The following is a 21143-nucleotide window of genomic DNA, read 5'->3' on the forward strand; positions in this document are numbered from 1 at the left end:
GCCAGGTCAGAAGCGGAGGAACTGTACGTTCAAAAACTCGAGCAATGGAGGACTTGGAGCATGGCATTGGAGCCAAATATCACGAGCCATACTACCGAACCTGTACGCGCTCCTGTACCGCTGCTAATGGTCTCACCACCTGAGGCTTCTCCTGGCGGAGTCTCGCCGTTGCAGCGCCTGTCAAGGGACTACACCCCGCAGGGCGGTTCACCAGTATCACCGCCTCCAAATGTTCATTTTCCATCGGGTCATCGCGCGTACACCAACCACTGAGAGAGAAATTTCCAAGCTTGGCTTCTCCGCTAGGAAAGCGCGAAAAATGTATTTTGATTTGTAATAACGACATAAGATGCTAGCGGACCGTCAACACGACGCTTTCTTATCCTCGATACTCTTCGAATCGACGTGGTACTGGTCGTCTTCGTCATCAATTGGCGAGTCCGGAAAGAGTCGCTCCCCGGTTCGTTTCTTTTCGTCGTTTGGAAGGACTTCGGAACCTGGTAATTCTGCAGCAAAGAGCCGACGGTCACCAAAGGCCTCCACGGGAACAACAGGACTGGCGAGTTCAGAAGCGCTCTTCTCGCTATTATTCCCTGCCTCCATCTCCGCTGGCCCGAAGGCTCCACATTCGCTCCCCTTCGTCGCATTCTCCAAGTCGTACGAAATTTGTGACAGGGTGCTCTTCCGGCGTATTCCAGCTCGTCTTCGACGCACGCAAAACCAGCCGCCCAGTAGAAGTAGTATGATAGCAACGGCGACTGCTGCGCCGATACCAGCGCTCACGCCAACGCCCAGACCGCCATTTCCAGATTCTAGAACTGCGGGCGCTGAAGCAGAGGCTTGCGTCGAGGTTGAAGAAGGAAGAGAGGTTTGCGAAGATTGTGATGTATCGGCCGGTGATGGTCTCCCGGGAGGACCAGGTGTTGGCGGCGTTGGAGTTGGAGCAGGTGCAGTTGAGCTCACGTCGTCATCGTCATCATCGTCCCTGTCCTTGCGGTCTTTCTCTGTCTCGGTCGGGAGCGGTACAGTCGGATCTGTGGATGTCGACATGGCGGATATCACGATGATAAATGTATATATAGTAAGAAGACTGCCAGAGCGCGCGTTGACAGTTGTACGATAATGTGAGCTTCTAGTGACCAATTTTGGGATTACCTTCGAAATCAGTTGCACTTGCTACACCCCCCTTACATATGAACATCAGTGTCCCAAGACTATGGGTATCGACGACGACACCTCACCCATGTTTTCGCGTTCAAGCATCGGCAGAGTCGCGGCACCCATCGCTCATTCGCAGACGGCCCTAATAGCGCGTCGATTCCGCCGGCTCAGCCTCGTCTCCTCACGAAAACTTCGGTCAATTGTCATCTTGGCCTTACCTGCTACAGGCCTGACTTTTCCGTGCCTTGATGTTAGGTCTCGATAGGCCAATGACTTTGATGCTCCCATGTAAGATGGGAGACGCGTCCATCGGGGCTCCGCCGTGCTGTCGAGTTCGCCAAGCTGCGGAGGCCACCGCCGCGTAGTCATCAGCTACAGATCCATTCGACCAAAGTTTGGAATTGTCTTGCGCATAGAATGAATAACATTTCTGCGTGGCGACCTTGTGTAGTGGTGTGCTTCGGGCTGCGCACAGTAGGTATGTATGTATGCAGGAGCTCCTGAGAACTAAGAAAAATTCACGGGCCAGCCGCTACATCATGCAGAGCTAATGACATCGACCCAGGAACTGGAATTGTCGATGCTGGGCCTAAGTCGAAAGTTTTGCCATTCATGGACAAGTCGCTGCACAACACGTGGTGTCTCAGGCATCGCTATGATCACGCCGATTAGGTTCACGATATTGGGTTCATGGAAATGCGCGCAAATTGCCATGAAATGTATGACACCTATCTCTTTAGAGGAAAAAGAGCGACCTGACGGCGAGGAGATGGTTCGAGTCGGTGCTGCGAAGCGTGCGTGATCCACATGTCGGCGCCATCGGAAGCGAGTCCGTCCCGTCCGCGGTGTCTCCTCCAGCCTCCCCGCCCCATCGCGTTGCACGCCGTCGCTCGCTCTATGCAAATGCTCCTCCTCTCAACCGATCATACAAACCGAATGGTGCCCAAGCAAGAGAATCAGCGAAATCTTTGACGCCGCGCGTCTGACTGGACTCTGGACCGGGCTGCAGACTGCAGCTTTCGCAATCGCTTTGCGGGACGCATCTACTGTGAGATTTTACGGTACACCCAAAGTTTCGAGTACATTAGCACGTGGTCTATGTACAGGGACAGATGCCTCGGGATGCTGCTGATTCGCTATTACTGTCTGAGTAAGCAGGGGCCATGGAAAGTATCACTACCATCATAGTGCCCGCGGAACAAAGCCGGTCGAGAACTCCTAGGGGGAAGAAACTAGATCGACATGAATTATACTTTCAGCCATCCCCAAGGTAGTCATCATTACCGCATAGGATCTTATGCCATCTCGAGAGCACGGTGGACTAAGATCGATCTTTGGCGGTGCGCCCATACACTTGCATCAGCTTCTTCTGCGGGATGAATGCCACAGGGTCTCTTCCGTGGCCTACTCCGGAGTACAAGCATGCTATCAATCCGATAGCCTCTGGTGCGGCTCCTCTGGATGGTCGATCAGCTAGATTGGTGCCTGCGCCTGCCCTTGCAGGTGATGGGGACGAAGAGGCCGTCAGCTAGCGCAGAGCGGCACACCCGCACTTCTTCAATAGCGCGACATTTGAATGGGGAATCCCTTCGATAATCGTCTGAGTAATTGCATGTTAAAGAGGTGATCTGGCGACACAGAACCATACAATGGCAGAGGTTGGCAAAGAACCATGATACGTCGACTGCGCGCCTGGAACCAAACACCAGAGATCCAAAGGTCTGGAAGGAATGTTGTTTTTCGTTCCGGATTGCATGTTCTGGCATTAAGAGCTAGCTTCGCACGTCAGTTAGGGTTACCGGTCTGATGGAAGAGTCTAATGATACCGCCCAAAGTCCTGACGAAAGACGCCACACAACGGCTGACCGAGAGATAATAAGGGGATCCACCGGGTCTATTGCGCATTCATCGTGCATATCCCACAGGCCACTCGCCCCCGTAAGACTACGCCGGTTGCGGCCCGACCTCTACGTGGATTCATATGCCTTCGGGCTCCTCTACACAGGTTGTTGCGGATCTTACCTTCATTTCACATTGAAACCACTGAGACCTTGCATTATGGCAAGCCAGAACTCCAACCCCAACGCGGACCCTGTCTTCTTCGGTGGCATAGAAGTCGACATCACCCAATTTGATTTCAGCGACCATACTTCGAAGGTCAACAGTCTTACGATAACATGCGCAGTCTTCATCGCTCTAGTGGTGTTGACTGTTGGTCTCCGCCTCTTCGCAAGAGCGAAATACGTCGGCCATATCTTTGTCGACGACTGTACGCGCCTACCTACTCCATCGCAAAGGTCTCAGCTGATTGTATCACAGTCCTTATCATTTGCGCCGCCGTCTTCACTGTTGCTCTGGCTGCAGTGTGTATCGCTGGTAAGCAGCAAATACTTCGAGTGTAGATTCTAGCTGATGATATGTTAGCAACCCAATATGGCCTCGGGCGACACATCTGGCTCCTACCCATGTTGACACTCTTCGACACCTTGAAGGACTGTATATTGGTAGGTGCCTTGAAATGAGCTTGTTGAGCTGTCACAACTAACGCGCTGCAGTACCTCTTCATCTGCCAGATACTCTACGCCTTTGCTATTGCGTTGACGAAGATCGCCATCATATCGTCGTACCTGCGTTTCATCCACGACAAGACTTTCCGCATCTGGATGTACGCAATATCTGTATGCATCGTCGGTCTATGGATTTCGGGTAAGACAAGCCCAAGTTTGCGACATGTGACATGTGCTGAAGTACTCCTAGGAATTTTCGTCACCATCTTCCAATGTCGTCCGGTTCAAGGAGCGTGGGACTTCACTCTCGAACCAGTGTGCGTCGACTACGTCACCTATCTATACGCCAGCTCCGCCGTTAATGTCGCGACGGATCTTCTCCTTTGCGCGCTACCTATCCCTCATATCTGGAGGCTAAACATGCCAAAGAGGCAACGAATCGTCCTATGTGTGCTACTCGCAGGAGGCGCAAGGTATGTGTGGACGGCAGGTCATCGAATTTTGCTAACCTTTGATAGCGCAAGTATATTGGGTATCGTCCGTATTGCCTTCTTGGATCGTTTACGCGTCCTGGATGTTACCTGTAAGTATACCTTCGATTTGAGGATCGTGATGGAGGGTGTCTTCGGATGCAGCAAGCAGAGCACGAACTGCTATATCTGCCACCAACAGAAATCGCATCGATGTCGGCTATTCCACTCGAACATGAGTGCTAATACACATACAGATCAGAGCGTCGAGTGCGTCATTATGTCGGTAGGCGAGTGCAGTCTGGGAATCATCTCCGTCAGCATTGCTGCTCTTCGTCCAATGGCACGGCAGTTCTTCCCCAACGCGATGCGAAACTCTCCCTCTTCCTCGTCCAAGCCACGCGAAGCAGGACACGTTCGCCTCCAGCACATACCCTCAAACCAGGACAAGGATCAGTTCACATCGGAAAGCAAACATGATCTGTCAGGTTCATACGGATCGCATACACAAGTCTCCTGTTAGTCGTCCATGTACAATCTAGATCATGTTCAAAAACCTCCGTACTCCCATCTCGTCTCCTGTCTCCAAATGCTGCAATGCCGATGTATACTGTCAGATACCAGGAATAGTTGAACGGTGACACGAGCTTCATTGGGCACAAAGAATCCAGCGAAGCTTATGTTACCAGTACTGCGCTCATGTCGCTGGCTGCGTTTCTGCCCTGGAACAGAAACAGGAATGACGGAAGTCCTTGGAGGATGTCAAGCTCTCGAGGCAGGCGACCAAGAGCGGGACGGAACGCCTTGTTCAGCTGACCGCCAAGAAAGCCAAGCCGTCAGCCCAATCTCGCGCTTTTCCATGGCTGGCTAGATACCGATTGTAATTGGTCCAACATCCTCACGACGTCACAGACCATTACCAGAATCGCGACAAGCTGAAAGCAGGCTGTGTTGGCGATCTTACTCTGCGCGCGCAGGGCTGTGTACAGCCTTAAGGCGTCCACGGCGTAATTCATGAAGCACACCGCTTATGGCCTGAATACATAAATGCGATGCGTCGCGCCTCCTTTCCATGTGCATACAGCTCATCAAATCGGCCTCAAGGTTACACCAAAGACTCATTGCAGCGACTCATACATCAGCTAGTCACCCTTAATATACTCATCAGTCTATAAAACCCTACCTCGAGTCCATTACCCCCTTTACAACTCTCCATCTCCAAACACAAGCTTGCAAATCTACCTCAAACATCACCACCATGAAGTTCACAGCAGCAACCACTCTTCTCCTTGCGACTGTCGCGCTCGCCAGCCCAGCACCCGTCGCCAACCCAGACGCGGTAGCTGAACCAGCACTCATCGGATCTCGCGCCCAATTTCGCGAAGCGCTTGCCGCACGCGACATCCTGGTTATGCCAGAAGTTCAACTCGAAGAACGAGCTAGCAGCGGCGGCAAGGGAGGAGGCAAGGGTGGAAAGGGCAGCGGTGGAAAAAACACCACTGAGAGCGCGGCGTCCGACATGCTCTCACCAAGTCGCGCTCTGCAGATCACTGCACTGGGTCTGGGCGTTATGGAGGTTGTCAGGCTCTGGGGTTAGACGATACAACGATATATAGAGCTATATGGACACAGGGGAAGTTGACGGTCAATGTGGGGAAGGAGGCAAGCGGGATTTGATGCGGTTACGACATGTTATTGAGCGATGGAGTCATGTTTCTACGGAGTTGTATAATATTGGAGTTCGATACCACGGCATGAGGAAATATGAAAGTTTGCAACATCACAATCTTCCTCAAGCAGGCTAAGCTTAAAGCGCCCGCTACGTCACCCCGCATGTGTGATACAGCGAGCAAGCTTCCACTTCTGACACGACAAGTTCAAGCAGTGGACTACGATCATCGGTGACGATGATATTAGCTCGTATCGGTGGACTCAATGTCTGATCAACACCGAGTAACACAGTTGATGGAAGAGGCGATCGACTCAGTAGACAGGCATAGCCACAGTGTGGCGGTGTTGATCGAATAACAGGTTGGATATGGCTGAGATGATCTGTGCACAGCCACAAAGAGCTGAGAGATCAACAAATGTAATAAGCCTGAACAAATTCACCATGTGCAGATCAAAGAGATTTGAAGTATGAAGAGTAAACATTAACACTGGTATCTGCCGCGGCCTAAACGCTAGAAATGAAAAACGCCGTGCAAATGCTATGCCCCAAACGCTACGCTATGCTATCGGATCGAATAGAATCCAAAACACTTTTTGTTGCCATGAAGCAATGTTTACAAAAACTTGTTGATCATCTTCTTCCAGCCACTAGCGGAAGATTCTTCCCAAGTCTCGCTAACTTCGTCCTCGAACTTTCCACTCAGAAGATCGGCTTCCGCGGGGTTGATGAACTTGCTCCTGGTAACGAGCTTGTGTCCGATGTAAAGTACGGCGAAGAGGATCAAACTGATGTATGCAATGAAGAAGTCTTCAACGCTCCATGGGACGAAGGCGGTGAAACCTTGGGTGATGGTGATGATGGCACAGAAAGTGACACCGTAGATGGCGAGTGGGCGGCCACCCCATGACTTAAACGGGAGGGTGTCACGGTCGATGTTCTGAGCCTTGAGTGCGCGCATGAAGCTGATGTGGCAGATCAATACACAAGTCCAGGCGATGAAACCTGCGACGGAGACGATGTTGAGGAGCCAGTTGAAGGCTTCTCCACCGTTGGCGCTAAGGTTCATGTAGGCAAGCAGACCCATGGCGCCGGTGACTGCGGTCGCCCAGTATGGGACACCTCGCTTGGTGGTAGCCTTGAGGAACGCAGGGGCACACTTCTCCTCCGCAAGACCGACAAGAATACGGCTGCCTGAGTAGACGTTGGAGCTGGCGGCCGAGAGAACGACGGTAAGCAGGATGGCGTTGAAGATATCGGGAAGAGCGGAGACTCCAGCGAGCTGGAAAGCAATAACCATTGGAGATGAACCGGCGTTGGTGTCACCAATCTGAAGAGCCTCGTTGTCGTAGGGGACCAAAATGCCAACGAAGAAGATTGTGAAGACGAAAAGCGTGAAAATGCTCCAGAAGGTCTTTCGGATAGCCGAGGGCATGGTAACACGGGGGTTCGCGGACTCTCCAGCACCAATAGCGCAGAGCTCAGTACCCTGGTATGCGAAACCAGCCTGGATGAGGACAGCCCAGAAACCGACGAACTTGGCAACAGGGCCCTCGGCAAGGTACGGAGCGAAAGCACCGGGAGAGTTCCAGTACTGGAAGCCAATGTAGCCTTGTGCGCCGACACCAGCGTTCATGCAGATGGCGTATATCCAGAAACCGACAAGGGCAACAACCTTGATGAGAGCAAACCAGAATTCGAATTCACCGAAAATGTCAACGGGCAAAAAGTTGACGGCCGTGATTGGTACCCAGAAAATGGTGATGAAGATACCGATGCTGAGATCCGAGTCCCACCATTGGATGATGAGTCCAGCGGCTGTGAGTTCGAGTGCGTAGGTGATGGACCACGAAAACCAGTAAATCCAGCCCATGGAGAATCCTAACGAAGGGTCGACGAAGCGGGCAGCGTATTGTGTGAATGCACCAGAAATGGGGAGGTAGGTAGCCATCTCAGCCAAACTGAGCATGACGGAGTAGACCAGAGTACCGACGAAAACGTAAGCCAGGAGCGCACCAGCGGGACCAGCAGTAGCGATGGAACCTCCGCTAGCAATGAAGACTCCGGTTCCTACAGTACCGCCGATGGCGACGAACTGCAAGTGTCGGGATGAAAGCTTACGCTGAAGCTCATCCTTGGGGGGTGCGGCCTGCTTCTCGACGTCGCTCGAAGAGTGCGGGATCGACTTGTCCGACCGCTGGTCCATCTTGGGCGTGATCTCCTCAGAGGCGGATGCCATATTGGTGGTGGTATTGGCGAGGGACCCTGGGGTGGGGCTTGAGGTTCAAAGTAAGAACAACAACGACGAAGCTGTGATGTATACGATAGATGTCAAGTGCGCAAGAGCCAGGGACGAAAACGATATTTCAATCAAACCACGGTTACCCACCACTCCAGAAAGTGGAGTCATGGCGCAAGACTCCATGAGCCATCATGTTAGCCGTCGGCGTACTCCACGCTCTGGAAAGCCAGTCGACCGTCCAAATTTTCATCGTCGGTCCACTTGGCGGGCAACAGAGTCGTTTTGCCGCGCAAGATGCAGAAGTTGAACCGTGACAGTAGCATGATCGAAATTTTCGAGCCAGGATCACGTCGGCTACGAGCGGGTCGGCGCCGCCAGTTCGCGTCGCCTTGAGCGCGACAGGCCAAGCGGCAATGCTTATCGCGGGATTACCGTGTGGAATGTGTAGCTTTGCCGTTCCGTATGTTCCCAGCAGAAAAATTCTGCAGCTTAGCAGTATCTTTTTTGGGGTACTTTGTGGCGGCGGACGCGTTTCGGGAATAGCGAGAGGGCCGGCCCTTCATCGGGTCACGGCCTTGGCGGCGAGCGTGTCAGACTTCATCCATCGGGAAACCTTATCAGGCCTATCATGACTCCGTCGCATGTCACTGCATTCAACTCACCCCTTTCCCAAGCCGGCGGTTGTAGAGGTTTGCTTTGGTCATGCTGAGTCAAATGCCGCAGAGTTTTATTTGCATGGCTTGAAAGCATATCATGCTCTACTCAGGTAGTGTTGTTGCGAGATTCGCGCGACCTCCACATCGTGAGAGTCCAGTTCCTGCACATCTTATGCGACCAGTGGAAGTAACCAGCCAGCGTAGCAAGCTGTCGATACCGGTTGTACGTTCAGAACGCATACAATAATTCGATGGAGGCTACCATCTAACGCGGCTAAGAAGTCTCAATAAGAGGCGCATTCACAACTAGCTTTCTCACCGCAGCATCATCATCAACGTCGAAAGCTACACCTACTATTAGTCACGTAGCGAACGTAGCACAAGACTAGACCCCAGATTCTTCAGCCTTATGCACTCCAGGACGTGCCCGAGTGTGGTGCTACCGTTGCGCTGAGACATGGAAGCCGGGACCCAGCCGAACGCTCGCCGGATTGTCCTTGCAGAATCCGGGGATGTGTCTGACTTTTCATGTGATCTGGGGTCGATTCGCCTGCTTGCTAAAGTAGACTACTCGGTCTTGAGCCGAGCACCTCAATTCATGGCCACATTGGCTTTCGATTGACGCATCTTTGCCCATGATTGGGCATACATCAAGTGCAATCTTGATGGATATCTCGGCCCATATCGTCTACTCTCACTCCTGGGAAGGCAGCCTGATTTGTGGATCGATTCGCTTACACGTCTAGATGTGGAGAGACTGGGACAGGTACACTAATATTACCACACTGCGGCGCTCAAGCACGATGTTCGTTTCACCTCGATAACGAAGCACTGTGGGCTCTTCAGAACTTCAAACTGACGCGCTCACTCATCATCGTCGTAGTCCATCTCTTCGTCTTCGTCCTCATCCTCGTCGTCGTATCGGTCTTCGTCCTCTCCATCATCCTCATCACCATCCATTCCACTCGTGTTCTTCAACTCATCCAAATCCCACACACTATCCGGCAAACCTGCGATCCCCACATCTCTCTTCACAGTGATAACACCGAACTCTTCGACGCCGCAGAAGCCTCCCCTCTGACTCTTGCCAAAGAATCCCACGATGATCTCATCGGGGCTGGGTGTCAGCCTCACAATGTCCGAGCCACGCCTCGCGTTGAGCTCGCCGGCACTGGTGCCGTCGCTGAGATGTAGCCTTACACCATCCCTAGGGACGACCTCGACGGAACTAATCTCCACTCCCTCGGGAAGGCGTAGCTTCTCGGAAGCGTGACCGCCGAACTGGTGTTTACGGCCGTATGTACGCATGGGTCCCCAGTGACTCGTGTGACCATCTGCATACTTCACCACGCCGCCATCCCATAAACATCCGACCCTTAGATCGATGGAAACGGCGCGGTGTAGGTTTCCATCCTTGCCCTTCTCATGGAGGAGCTGCGCCCATTCGTACCGACGAGTATCGGACTCATCGGGGAAGGCCAGGCGCTTTGCGAGTCGGATATCGGAGCCTGGGATGCGGATGTATGATCTGCTGGCGAGGAGTTTCCAAACGTTGCCGATGTTGGTCTCCTTTCCGTTATAGGCGAGGATGTTGAGATGGAGGGCCTGGGATCGATCGAAACGCTCTTCGAGAGAGGATTCCGTATACTCAATGCGCTTCGGTGCGTTGTGAGTCCAGCCGAGGGGCTGGGATGTCTCTGTACGGTTGAAAGTAAAGCGTACGATGCCGCTGCTTGAGCTGATGACGAGTTTCGTCGGGCCTTCATCGTCGGTGTGCTCAGCGTGGACCTCGGGCGAAGCATGTCGTTCTTCGTTGCTGATGGTGGGGTCGATGGGCAGGCGGAAGTGGGGCAGCATGCGGAAGGAGAGCGCATCAGCTAGATTCCAACGAGCATTGTTAGGAGTGTTGTGAGGGTCTACAAGTACGCCTTCTGTTTTTAGGTGGCCAGAGTACGCGGTCTTGGGGAGGAAGTTCTTGGGCCAGTCTTGCGCATATCCACGCTCCATGATGCCAGAGCGATGAGGCGATCCGAATGCGTGACCGATTTCATGGAGGAACGCGCCTTGGCCGATGGCGCATGCTTCCCACATGGTGTCGCACTGGCCGTTGTCATTGCCTACTTTGTCTCCAGGTGCACGGACGTCTGTGAGACAGCCTGTGACTTCTTCCAAGAAGCGCGGCCAAGAGTAGGTCAGGTGGCTACCGAACATACCCAGTGAGATTCCGTCGGGGTTATGGCAACCCAGAGCTGCGTGTCCGAGAATCAGCTTCTGCGAGATGCTGTAGTGTGAGTCCAAGATCAACCCAGCAACGATGGGTCGGGCATCGGAAGCGAAGGGACCTGCTTGTTCCTTAAGCGCATCCAGAAACCAGTCGAACAAGTCATTGTCACGACGTGCGTTAGGGTTCTGTTGCGCGACCTCTTTATTACGGATCTCCTTGACGGTCCTGGAACAGCGAATAACGTTGACTTTGGCAGTCGATCGCATGGCACCTTCTCCGTCGAGAGCCTCTTCAACGCGCGCATTGAGGAAGTCGCGACTAATCGTGTCCGCAGTCCACTCCTCATCCAGCCTGAACGTTCGACGCCCAACACCTTGCAGCCTCAAGTCTTCCGCGGTCATAGCTTGCCACATGTAAGCCGTCATGCGGAGCTTGGCGATAGCTGCTTGGAGGTCAGAGTGCGCCGAAGACATCCCAGCGGCCTTTGAGGGTGGACAGTCGATGAAGCATGGCGAGTCTGCGGCGACCATGATAGCGAGGTGAAGAGGCGGGTACTGCAAGAGCGGGATGTAGTTGACGTTCACCTCGATGGTGTGTTCAAGGCAGTCATTGCAGACGTAGGCAAATTCCAAGACGTTCTGTCCTGGCGAGAGCATAACGAGGGCCTTGAAGTTACCGCCTGCTATCGGCCACGTCTGCTCGGGAAAGGAGTCGGCCTTGTTTGCGCCTTTGGTAGCAACATGGATGTAACTTCCTTCAGCAGCGGTAAGCGCATAGGTACCCGTGACAAGGAGACAGCGCTATTGTACGTGTTAGTTATAGACGGTCAACATAGCAACTGCACCATACCTGATGAATCGTTTCCCCGTCTGCGACATTGGTGATATTGAGAGGGTTTGAAATCGGTGCCATTCTGATGCGATCGGATGATCGTTAGTAGTGTGTTTCGGTGATGTTGTGCAGAAATAGGAATATAACGTCAAATTTTGTCAAGAGATGTTGCGATGTATCTAGAATGCCATTTTCATGTCGTCTTACTGTGAGTTTTATATTCCATTTCAAACGCCCGTGAGCAAGGCTGCAACTCCTTACTATGTTGTGGCTTTCAGGCAGCCGTCCCGAAATGGCTAGTCTCAGGGTGCTGCCTCGTCGAGGATGCCGGGTAATGTCTTTCACGTAACGTCACCATAACAACTCGCATACTGAGAAACGTGACACTCCCAAGAATTTGAAGCATCGTATGGTTACGCGCGATGCAAAACACGCCGAGATTTCGATGATGCGTTACATCACCATACACTGGCCGGCCGGGCCGCCCGTAATCATCGAACTCATGGCTTGCATCGCCCGAGCTTGGAACATCTCTTGCAAATCGGCATTCCCAGTTGTGACCTCGGCCTGTGCGGCAGCGGCCGCAAAATTATGCTTCCTCTGTTGTCTGTGCTCCTGCGACCAACCTTTGTACAAGTTGTCCACATTCAAAGGTCCATCGTCCGTAAAGAGCCTGGCGGCTCCTTTGTGGTACGTCGTCAAATCCTTCAAGCATACCTCGCTTTGCGCGCACTCATAGTTTTCTTCCTGTTGCCTTAGATGATTGCGCATCGCTCTTCGCGCTATGTCCATGAACCGAGGATATTTCCCTTCGATCACGGACGTAGTAATGATGGTATTCGCTGCATGTTGCGGCGATCGTCCGGTTTCTGAGAAAGACGGATCCCAAGCTGGGTCGTCCTCGAGCGCTGCGTAGATGGCTTTCCACGTATCCGAGCATTGCCGCTGCATCAACGTTCCGTTGAAATAAAGATCTGGCAAGTCAGCCTGCAGCCAGAAAGCAAAATGTTGCAAAATAGCAACAGATGTGAGTCCCTCTCTGCCGTTGATAGGCTCCAGTTTTAGTCCCTGCTGCTCTTGAGAGGCCTGCATCGCGCGCGCGAGACGGCCACGGGTTGCATCAGGAGCAGAAGCCTCGAGAAGTGCCGTAGTAATAGTGTCGATTCTCCCATTAAAGGCTCCACCGGGTATCTTCTTGATCCAACAGCCACTAGCACCGCGCGGCAAGTAGACAGTCTCTCCAAACACGGTTGCATCTCTGAACAGACGAGACTTGTTGGTGGGATCATATCTAGGCCGGCCTAGATCTCCACGGCTAAGGTCCAGACGATCAAAGGTATATGATTGCACCTGCTTGAGCGTGGGCTGGCCAGTAGCAAGATCGAAGAGAGTCCGTGCTTCCTCGGGCGACTCGGGTGGTCTCTTAATCAACACGTATCGGGGATCCTGGCTGAAGAGCATGAACTCCATGTCGGGCCACACTGGGTCGGAAGGGCTTCTCAGCTGTGTCCCCATATAAACATGAGCCATGAAAAGAAGAGAACATGAAGTTGCTTCGTGTGACAGGCCAGCTGCGTGCCAGTGAACGAGAAAGTGGTACTTCAACATGCCGTTGAGCAAAGGATGGTGCTTATATATGTAGAACGCTTTTTTCTTCATCATCCCGAAGATGGGGTGTCCATTGACCTTTGGATCTTGCGCAAGCTGTTGCCATTGTTCGGCAAACCCATCATGGTTGGCCCAGGGACTGATGTCGTTGTATGCTTCTCTGAAAGGTTTATAACATTCATCTTGGATATTGTCTGGCATCATCGGATCCTCCCAGTTATTCGTAATGGCCTGTTCTACTCCCATTAGATGGTTCAGGTAGACCTGAAGTTCAAAATGCGGTCGGTTGGTCATCTCGCCCATGATGTCTTGCGAGTCGAAATGAAGCTGCACGCCATATGTGAGCCACATTGGGATCTTGTGCTCGGTAAACATGTCCAGTAGACCTTTGGAGACCATATCCAGCAGTGGTGGGCGTTTGGCTGCTTTGGCGACGATCCGCATGATTTGGGCAAGTTCGATTGCTCTGAATGTTCGATTGTGAATGTTGGCATCGCCGAAGTCCTTCGGCATCACTTGCGGAATCGAGTTCTTTTTTGTCATGTGCTTGTGGAGGTAGAACTTCAAGCCAGCGAAGACCGGCCAGAAGTCGAAATGTGCTTCACTCTGGGCGTCTGCTGTAACGCCAAGCCTGGTGGAAGGCTTTGCAATCTCCGCGAGAGACCACTTGTGCATATCTTCATGGTTATTGTAAAAAAGAACGGCGGGGAGCGTCCAGACCGGATACTCCGTGACTGGATATTTCTTCGGTCGTGTTACTAGCAAGTCGAACTTCGCCTCCGCACTTTGAGCAAGCTTAATAGCCGTATCCGTGGTCATGGCTGCCACAATCAAGTCGACTTTGCCGCTCTTGTATTTCTGCCAGTTGTCACGGACCACCTCCCTCATGTCCTGTTGTTCCTGTAGCATAAGCGCAACAGCAATCCAGAAATCGTCCTCTTTGTCTTCCTCAGCTTCCTCGAGCGTGACAGTAGATACGTCAGGGAGTGTATCTTCGGCAATATCTTCCTCGTCGGCTAGTGCCACAAGCTCATCGACGGTCAGCCCTGCGAAGCGATTGCGTGACGATAAGTCAGCCACATTAGTAGCGGAACCATTTTTGCGTGCGATTTCTGGTCCGCCCGACCCGAGGAATGGCTTGAGGGATGCGAAGGTGTCCTCGAGAACCTTGATGAAGTATTCGTGCCGCAGGTCACTGTTCGTATCCGGGTTGACTTTCGCCTTGTACCATTGCGAGACCTTCCGACGTGTTTGAATGGCGCGACTGAAGTGCCTGCACAAAGCAACAGGGACCATAATCTCAGACTCTGCTTCTTCTCCAGCTTTTGCTATCGCTTCTGCCATTGGTACAAAGTCCGATACTCCGAGTTGGTATACTGTGCCACCACCTCCACCTTTCGCATTCTGGTTGCCTTTCCTGCCCGCGCCCTTTTTCGACTTAGATTTCGACTTTGTCTGTTTTTGTTCCTTCGTTTTGACTTCGAAGCCGATGGACGCGGCGGTTTCGGCAATCCATCCTGCAATGTATTCGGTGGCTCGCTTGTACAAGGTGTACTTGGCGAGGAAGGTCTGTGGCTCGTTGAGACCCGACATGATGTGAGCCGATTCGAGGCAGAGAAACGCTCGATGTTCGCGTTCTGTGATGGGTGGGGTGCCTGAGTGCGACGATGGCGGTTCCTGGTGCTGCCGCAGCTCGTATAGCTCCAAATGAGAAGGCGGGCAAACCCTGCCGAGCGCCGCTAGACCTATTTCCCACTGCACGTGACCCTAGAAAGGCGGGGCACAGAACTATCAGCGAGCACGACTCATAACGGCCCGAATCGATTCAAACACTCGACTACGCCTCAGATCCATTGGTATAATATGGCGTTATGTCAGCGCGGTCGTGGTATGGACGCGGAACAGAATATCACAATGATGGGATTGTTGCAGTGTGCATAAAACGTATCCTACCTAGGTACTTTTGAGTGCTTACCTAGGTAGGTATGCTCGACATCCCAATCAGAAGCTGCCCATGTAAAGAGAGCTTCGGGACCTCAAAACCAGCTGCAGTACTCGTTTGTCAAGCTCATCCTACTGTATTCTTCGTTGCGATGTAGTGATAAGTCAGGGTACCTAGGTAGGCCCATTAGCTTATCTGCATACCTAGGTATTGACTATCGTATCTAGGCTTCTAGGTCAGGTGTATAACTATGTGATCACGACCGGATGCAAGCTCCTCAGCGATGGGTCTTGCGGCGCCTTCATTCACAATGTTGGAGTCGCCCGTACAACGATGGCGATTCGGAACTTGCAAAGGCAAGTGTGGTTGAAAGCAGAATATAAGGCTGACGAAACCTCACTCGCACTTTTTGCAAGCCATGTTGACCGAAAGAAAGAGAGCAGAGCTGTTTCTATAGCAAGAAGCGCAGTAAGTATGGAGGATATCAGTATCCATAAGTACAGTTTGAATAGCGGTGAAGGACGCCATTTACAAACCTCTACATGTACTCTGGTAGTCGCCGAAAAGGTTATTAGAATAGTCAAATAAGCGGTCAGATGCTACTACTGTAGTCTGTAATCGGCTATCGTCGTCCACTTTGCTATGGTGTTGGTTCGAGATCTTAGCCGCGCCGTAGCGGCATCGTGGCGTTTGTAGACCCGACCAAGCGCCAGATCAATCAAACTCAAAGTTGACATTCACGCCGTCGAATGTAGTGTTGTCTGTAGTAGCAGTCTGACTGCAGAGGTCGATTAGAATCTGACCCTGGGGTCATTCTAGAACAACATGAGGAGAGCGGTGACTGTGGGCGGGTGCCGAAGAGCTTCGAAGCATGGCCGTGCCCTTCCTGGTGTGTCGCAAATGTCCCTGGCACATCTGGCACATGGCCACAGTTCATCGCAATGCGCGAGCATCTCGGTACCATGGCATTGCTTCTGGCCCTTCCACTACGCGCTGCATGTGCTGTACTTACCGCCTTGAGCTGTCACGTCCGCTCCTGAGTTTCGTCGACCCTGCGCCACCACACGCACTAGGCCATCAGCCTCGCCGCCCTCGCGTAAATAGGATGGCAGGATCGCGTGGAAGAATGCGTTTCGCCTCAAAGAATGCACTTCAGTTAAATGAAGTGTTTGTCGCGATTGGTTGCGCGATAGCAAAATGATGTAAATCGTCCTGCGCGACTTGTTCAGATCTTGCTGCGTTGTCAGGAACCGGGTCTTTGTTGTGACGTAGATCGATGCAAGCGAGGTCGGCTGCTCGGGCTGTCACGCCAGGATCAGGCAAGGCGCGGTCAAGTGGGGCTTAACGGCCGCCTGGGCATGCAACGTTCCGTTCCATACATTTTCACAACGTCTCCTGAGAAATGCACCTTCTTTCGTCGTTTAGGACCGAATGCGGGTCTCGTTGTGCTGACCAGATGTGTGCGAATGGCCTCATCCAAACTCTAACGGATATTACGGATGTAAATGTCAGCCTTAGGACAATTCGCACAATTTGACAGCCTTTGACGTTTGAACTCTGTGAGTACCTATAGATTCCCATCCTTGTGCTATATCAAACGCTAGCCGAACCATCACCAGGTTTTCCACCGTGTTACAGGGCTTCCTTGGAAGCTGGTTCTAGATTCCCATTCGCCAATACCCTTGCTAAACCCCTTAGCCCCACGTTTCGATCGCTTTTCTGGACTTCGTCACACCTACCTCTAGCATCATCGGATGGCGTATTGAGGCGCTTGAGTTCTTTGACAGCTGTTTGCCACACCTTGTCATGGGTCAGCTCTGGTAAATCTGCCGGTTGCTAAAGAAAGATTTTCAAGGTTGGAATGAACGCGTGGTGTGGGTGACGATGAAGCATCGCCTCCACCAAGTCGATCGGTCAAAGCAAGACGACAATCGTGTACACATTCTCACATTCGCATGAATACACTTTCATGCTAGGTGCCGTTCAGGCGGTCTACGCGCACTCAGACCACTCCCACAAGCGTTTGACTTGGTGAACTTGAGGCTCGGAGATGAGCCTTATGCAGCGCCTGTGAACGAGCGCTCCGGTAGCCGGTACCCCAGCTTAGGGTACGTCACTGGCGCTGAAGCCTCAACTCGTGGAGGGTGTCCGACCACCCTATGGCATAGTCTGTGGCAGCCACAAAACCCTATGAGAGGCTTTGACGTGAATAACGTGCATACAGCCAGGACACCCTGCAGTAAATGTACGTGCCAGGGGCAGCGAAAAGATGCCCAATGTGTAAGTATGTTCGCGTTCGACATCTGATCCCTGCCCTGAATGGCTATACCTCCGATATCGATCTACGTTCCACAGTATCCATTCTTCATGCGACAGCAACTCCAGCCGTGCAGGTTTCGAGATCAACAGCCCTAACGGATAATCCACCCTCGGTACCAACCAGTCAGCATGATCAGCCAGGTACCACAGAGCCAAACCAGCTGAGATCGACGTCATTCTTGGCCGGGTGCAGACTCGCCATGAAGAAGTTGGGGACGCCAGGCGGACCTGTCACCGTTATTTTGACCGTTATGGACGTGCGCTCCCGGCTGTCAGCTAATTCCCCTGGCGTCGATGACGATCGTAGCCTGGGTATGCCGGTGTTTGATGACGAAGGCAATGTAATGAAGCGTGTACTTGGAATGAACCTTGAACAAGATGAGGACTGAGAAGGTATAAAGAGGGCAACGATGCCTCGACAATTGAACATCATCAAACACATTCAACTCACATCAACAACTCTACAACACCACTTCCAAACAACACTTCCTTCTTTCACAAGAACCAACCAACCCAATCAACCTTCAAAATGCAGTTCACCATCACCGCCATTGTCGCTTTCGCCGCCACCGCTGCCTTCGCTGCTCCCCTTGACGAGCGCCAGGTTGGCCTCTGCTCTTCCGGCAACCCCGTCTGCTGCGCTACCGATGTCCTGAACCTCGCCAACTTGGACTGCGCTCCTCGTACGTCCTCCCCATCATCTTTCCAATCAGAAACATAATCACTAACATTCTCTCAGCTACCACCACCCCCACCAGCATCAACCAGTTCATCGACGGATGCGCTGAGTCCGGCCAGCAGGCCAAGTGCTGCCTCATCCCCATCCTCGGCCAGGCTCTCATCTGCTCCGACGTCAACCCCACTGCTGAGGCTCCCGCTACTCCCTCCGCATAAGCGTCTTTCGTCGCTTCTCATTCGGCATGGCGCGAATAAAGTATAACCTCAACGATGGTCGTGCCTTGGTTTCTTAGACATGTACAACATCTTTCCTTCGATTGTCTTAGATAGGGAGTGAGCATTAATACACATTTTACTTGGAATAACTCTTCTTAATATGGTGACATTGATACGTTCTATGTAAAACTGAAAAGACAAGAGAGGTGTTGAGGAATACAACCTATATTGTGGGTGAAGTTTGAAACGGCGTGAGGTACCGAGGAGGTATTTGAATACTGTGAGGCTGTCGGTATGACAGCTGATAATGGTGTGAGACGTATACAACGACGTCGGACTCAAGGCTTTGCGATGTCTGGGAGCCATGTCGGCGCCATCTTCTCCCACAACTCCCTGAGAGGACGAGTCTTGTAGTGCTTGTCTTTCTCTTTCTTATCCCTGGAGTCGTACTGGTGACACAGCCAATCCCACACCCCCTTTCGTCCGAAGACGTTCCGGTGGAAATACTGACAGGCTTGGTACCATTCATCCCGAGAATCCCAATCTGCAACCTCTTGGCACTGATTGGTCATCTCGGCAGCGCGAGAGAGGCAAGCCGTCATGTTGCCCATCAACGGTGCCATCTCGAGTCCGTGCTCACGGAACAACGGGCATCCACGACCTTGGAGTCGGAGAACTACTGAAGCGCGTTTGAAGATTGGCGCCATTTTCTCAAGCTCCGTCTTCACATACGATGCCATGATGAACTCTGGATGCTTCGTGGGTAACGAAAGAAGCTCTGGTATATTGAATGACCCTATGGTCGTACTGGCGGCTGCCTCGTTGGGCCATCTGAATCGATCCCACGTGAGACGGATAAGCTGTTTCTCCGGCAGGCCATACCAATCTTCATTGCCGAAGTCAATGAGGGCTGTTGCACCTTGGGCCACTATCGGCTGCTGGGGAGGCGCCTGTTGGATAGGCGCGGAGGTACTCGGTGCCTTTTGCGGCTGCGGAGCGATCGGGATGGCGGGAGCGGGGAGGTACTTGGTGGTGGTGGGGATGGCGGACAGCGTCCCCATCTTGGGTGCTGGAGGGTCTTGCGTACTTGACGCGGGAGGCTGGGCTGGTTTGGGGATAACTGTGAGGTCATCAAGATGGTGTTCCAACCCCAACCAGATGGCAGTATCTCTGTACTGCTGAAGGAATGTTCGCAGCCTCCCATCTTCATCCTCTTGGATCTCCCACCCATATGGCCGAAATCGGCACCAGAACTCGACAATTGCGTCTTTCCAGATGAGGAAATCTCGGTTGAGGGTAGAAAGCCCTCCTGGGAAGAATGGCATCAGGTGCATTTTCGCTGCTACCATCAAGGCCAAGATTTGAGCAGCTGGTGCCTCACATCCTGCATCAGTACCGATGGTACTTAGGAAGGACTTCATCTCAGCAACAACCAGATGCTTCTTATCCTCCACATCTTGTAAAGCCTTTAGCTGAGGGTCGATCGAGGGAGCTGATGGGAGGGTAGGTGGGGGTTGGGTAGGAGTGTATATCGGAGGTAGCTCGACAACCTTATGGGCAGGTGCGATGACTACCTGATCCTTCGTGGTAGTCGTTGTCGACTTCGTAGTGATTTGAGCCACTTCTGGCTTCGGTATGGTAGGTGTCGCGGCGACCTTCTCGTGCTCGGTAGACGTATAGGCTGGTGGTGGTTGCCTAGGTGCAGACCGCCAGTAATCGCGTTCTTTGCGACGGGTATTGCCCCAAGAAGTCGACAGTTGAAGAACGGGATAGTGTGTCGGGTCGCGTCGATCGGAGTGTGCGAACGACTCGCCGGTGCCGCGGAAGTTGGTGAAGGGGAACTCGAACGGCGGAGGATATGAAGGAGGCGCTGGCTCTGCAGGCGGTAGTGTGACGGGCGGCGGTGTGATGTGAGCGACGGTGGGAGTGACAGGGAGCTTCGTGTCTTGCGATTGTCCCTTTTCGGCAGGTTCATGGGGGTGATCTTGGTCGGCCTCGGGATGAGAGCCTATCCAGTAGGTATACTTGATATATACGTATAGGTAAAAGGTGAGGTAGATGCAGATGAGGAGTGCGATGAAGCGGAGGTAGAGGGGAACTCCTTCGAAATTGTGGGTGAACTGATAGTAGACTTCCCAGCAGATCTCCCAGTATAGGTACGAGACGAAGGTGCGGAGATAGCGAACAACCAGCGGAAAGACGCCAAATGATGCGGCGATGCGACCGATGTCGAGAGCTACTAGCAAGAGGAAGCAAAGAAGGGCGATGGTGACAGTGCGCATCTTGTCGGTATAGCGTGCGGCAGGTGAGTTCGCAAAGCAGGGTATGATGAGATTTTGGGTATCGTCAAATAGAAGAGCTTGTGTTGGTTGCTGCGATGGGAAAGAATTGGAGTGTTTGATTTGATAACTGAGAGCAATGAAGCAGGACGGGTGTTTTGAGGGTTTGTATCGCTTTGTGCGTGGGCAAAAGATATTTTGACTGCTATTGTGGCTGGGTCCGTGCCTATTGTTGGTCACCGTGGAAATGACGACAGTTTATTCTGAAAAAGCGGTGGTGAGTCGCGAATTGCGATGCGGAGCGCTGGACAAACGGATGGCTTGGCGCGATACCGGCGGTG

The 21143-nt window shown here is 52.6% G+C and overlaps 7 protein-coding genes across 7 annotated transcripts; 2 read left to right on the top strand and 5 right to left on the bottom strand.

Moving 5' to 3' along the window:
- Positions 1-363: 363 nt before the first annotated feature.
- Positions 364-1245, bottom strand: J4E83_004891 (uncharacterized protein; the record flags this gene model as incomplete). Its single annotated transcript, XM_049331815.1, has 2 exons — positions 364-1034; positions 1242-1245. 2 exons carry the CDS (start codon positions 1243-1245, stop codon positions 364-366), a joined length of 675 nt encoding a protein of 224 aa, XP_049188910.1.
- A 4151-nt stretch (positions 1246-5396) lies between these two features.
- Positions 5397-5735, top strand: J4E83_004892 (uncharacterized protein; the record flags this gene model as incomplete). Its single annotated transcript, XM_049331816.1, has 1 exon — positions 5397-5735. One exon carries the CDS (start codon positions 5397-5399, stop codon positions 5733-5735), a length of 339 nt encoding a protein of 112 aa, XP_049188911.1.
- Positions 5736-6423: 688 nt separating this feature from the next.
- On the bottom strand, positions 6424-8046 carry J4E83_004893 (uncharacterized protein; the record flags this gene model as incomplete). The annotated part of the gene is made up of 1 exon (XM_049331817.1): positions 6424-8046. One exon carries the CDS (start codon positions 8044-8046, stop codon positions 6424-6426), a length of 1623 nt encoding a protein of 540 aa, XP_049188912.1.
- A 1523-nt stretch (positions 8047-9569) lies between these two features.
- Positions 9570-11841, bottom strand: J4E83_004894 (uncharacterized protein; the record flags this gene model as incomplete). Its single annotated transcript, XM_049331818.1, has 2 exons — positions 9570-11729; positions 11779-11841. The coding sequence occupies 2 exons, from the start codon at positions 11839-11841 to the stop codon at positions 9570-9572; spliced, it is 2223 nt and encodes a 740-aa protein (XP_049188913.1).
- Positions 11842-12213: 372 nt separating this feature from the next.
- Positions 12214-14961, bottom strand: J4E83_004895 (uncharacterized protein; the record flags this gene model as incomplete). Its single annotated transcript, XM_049331819.1, has 1 exon — positions 12214-14961. The coding sequence occupies one exon, from the start codon at positions 14959-14961 to the stop codon at positions 12214-12216; it is 2748 nt and encodes a 915-aa protein (XP_049188914.1).
- A 3197-nt stretch (positions 14962-18158) lies between these two features.
- Positions 18159-18523, top strand: J4E83_004896 (uncharacterized protein; the record flags this gene model as incomplete). The annotated part of the gene is made up of 2 exons (XM_049331820.1): positions 18159-18312; positions 18369-18523. The coding sequence occupies 2 exons, from the start codon at positions 18159-18161 to the stop codon at positions 18521-18523; spliced, it is 309 nt and encodes a 102-aa protein (XP_049188915.1).
- A 338-nt stretch (positions 18524-18861) lies between these two features.
- Positions 18862-20805, bottom strand: J4E83_004897 (uncharacterized protein; the record flags this gene model as incomplete). Its single annotated transcript, XM_049331821.1, has 1 exon — positions 18862-20805. One exon carries the CDS (start codon positions 20803-20805, stop codon positions 18862-18864), a length of 1944 nt encoding a protein of 647 aa, XP_049188916.1.
- Positions 20806-21143: the final 338 nt, after the last annotated feature.

This window comes from Alternaria metachromatica (genome assembly GCF_023757995.1).
Source record: "Alternaria metachromatica strain BMP 0045 chromosome Unknown scaffold_9, whole genome shotgun sequence".
Classification (NCBI taxonomy): domain Eukaryota; kingdom Fungi; phylum Ascomycota; class Dothideomycetes; order Pleosporales; family Pleosporaceae; genus Alternaria; species Alternaria metachromatica.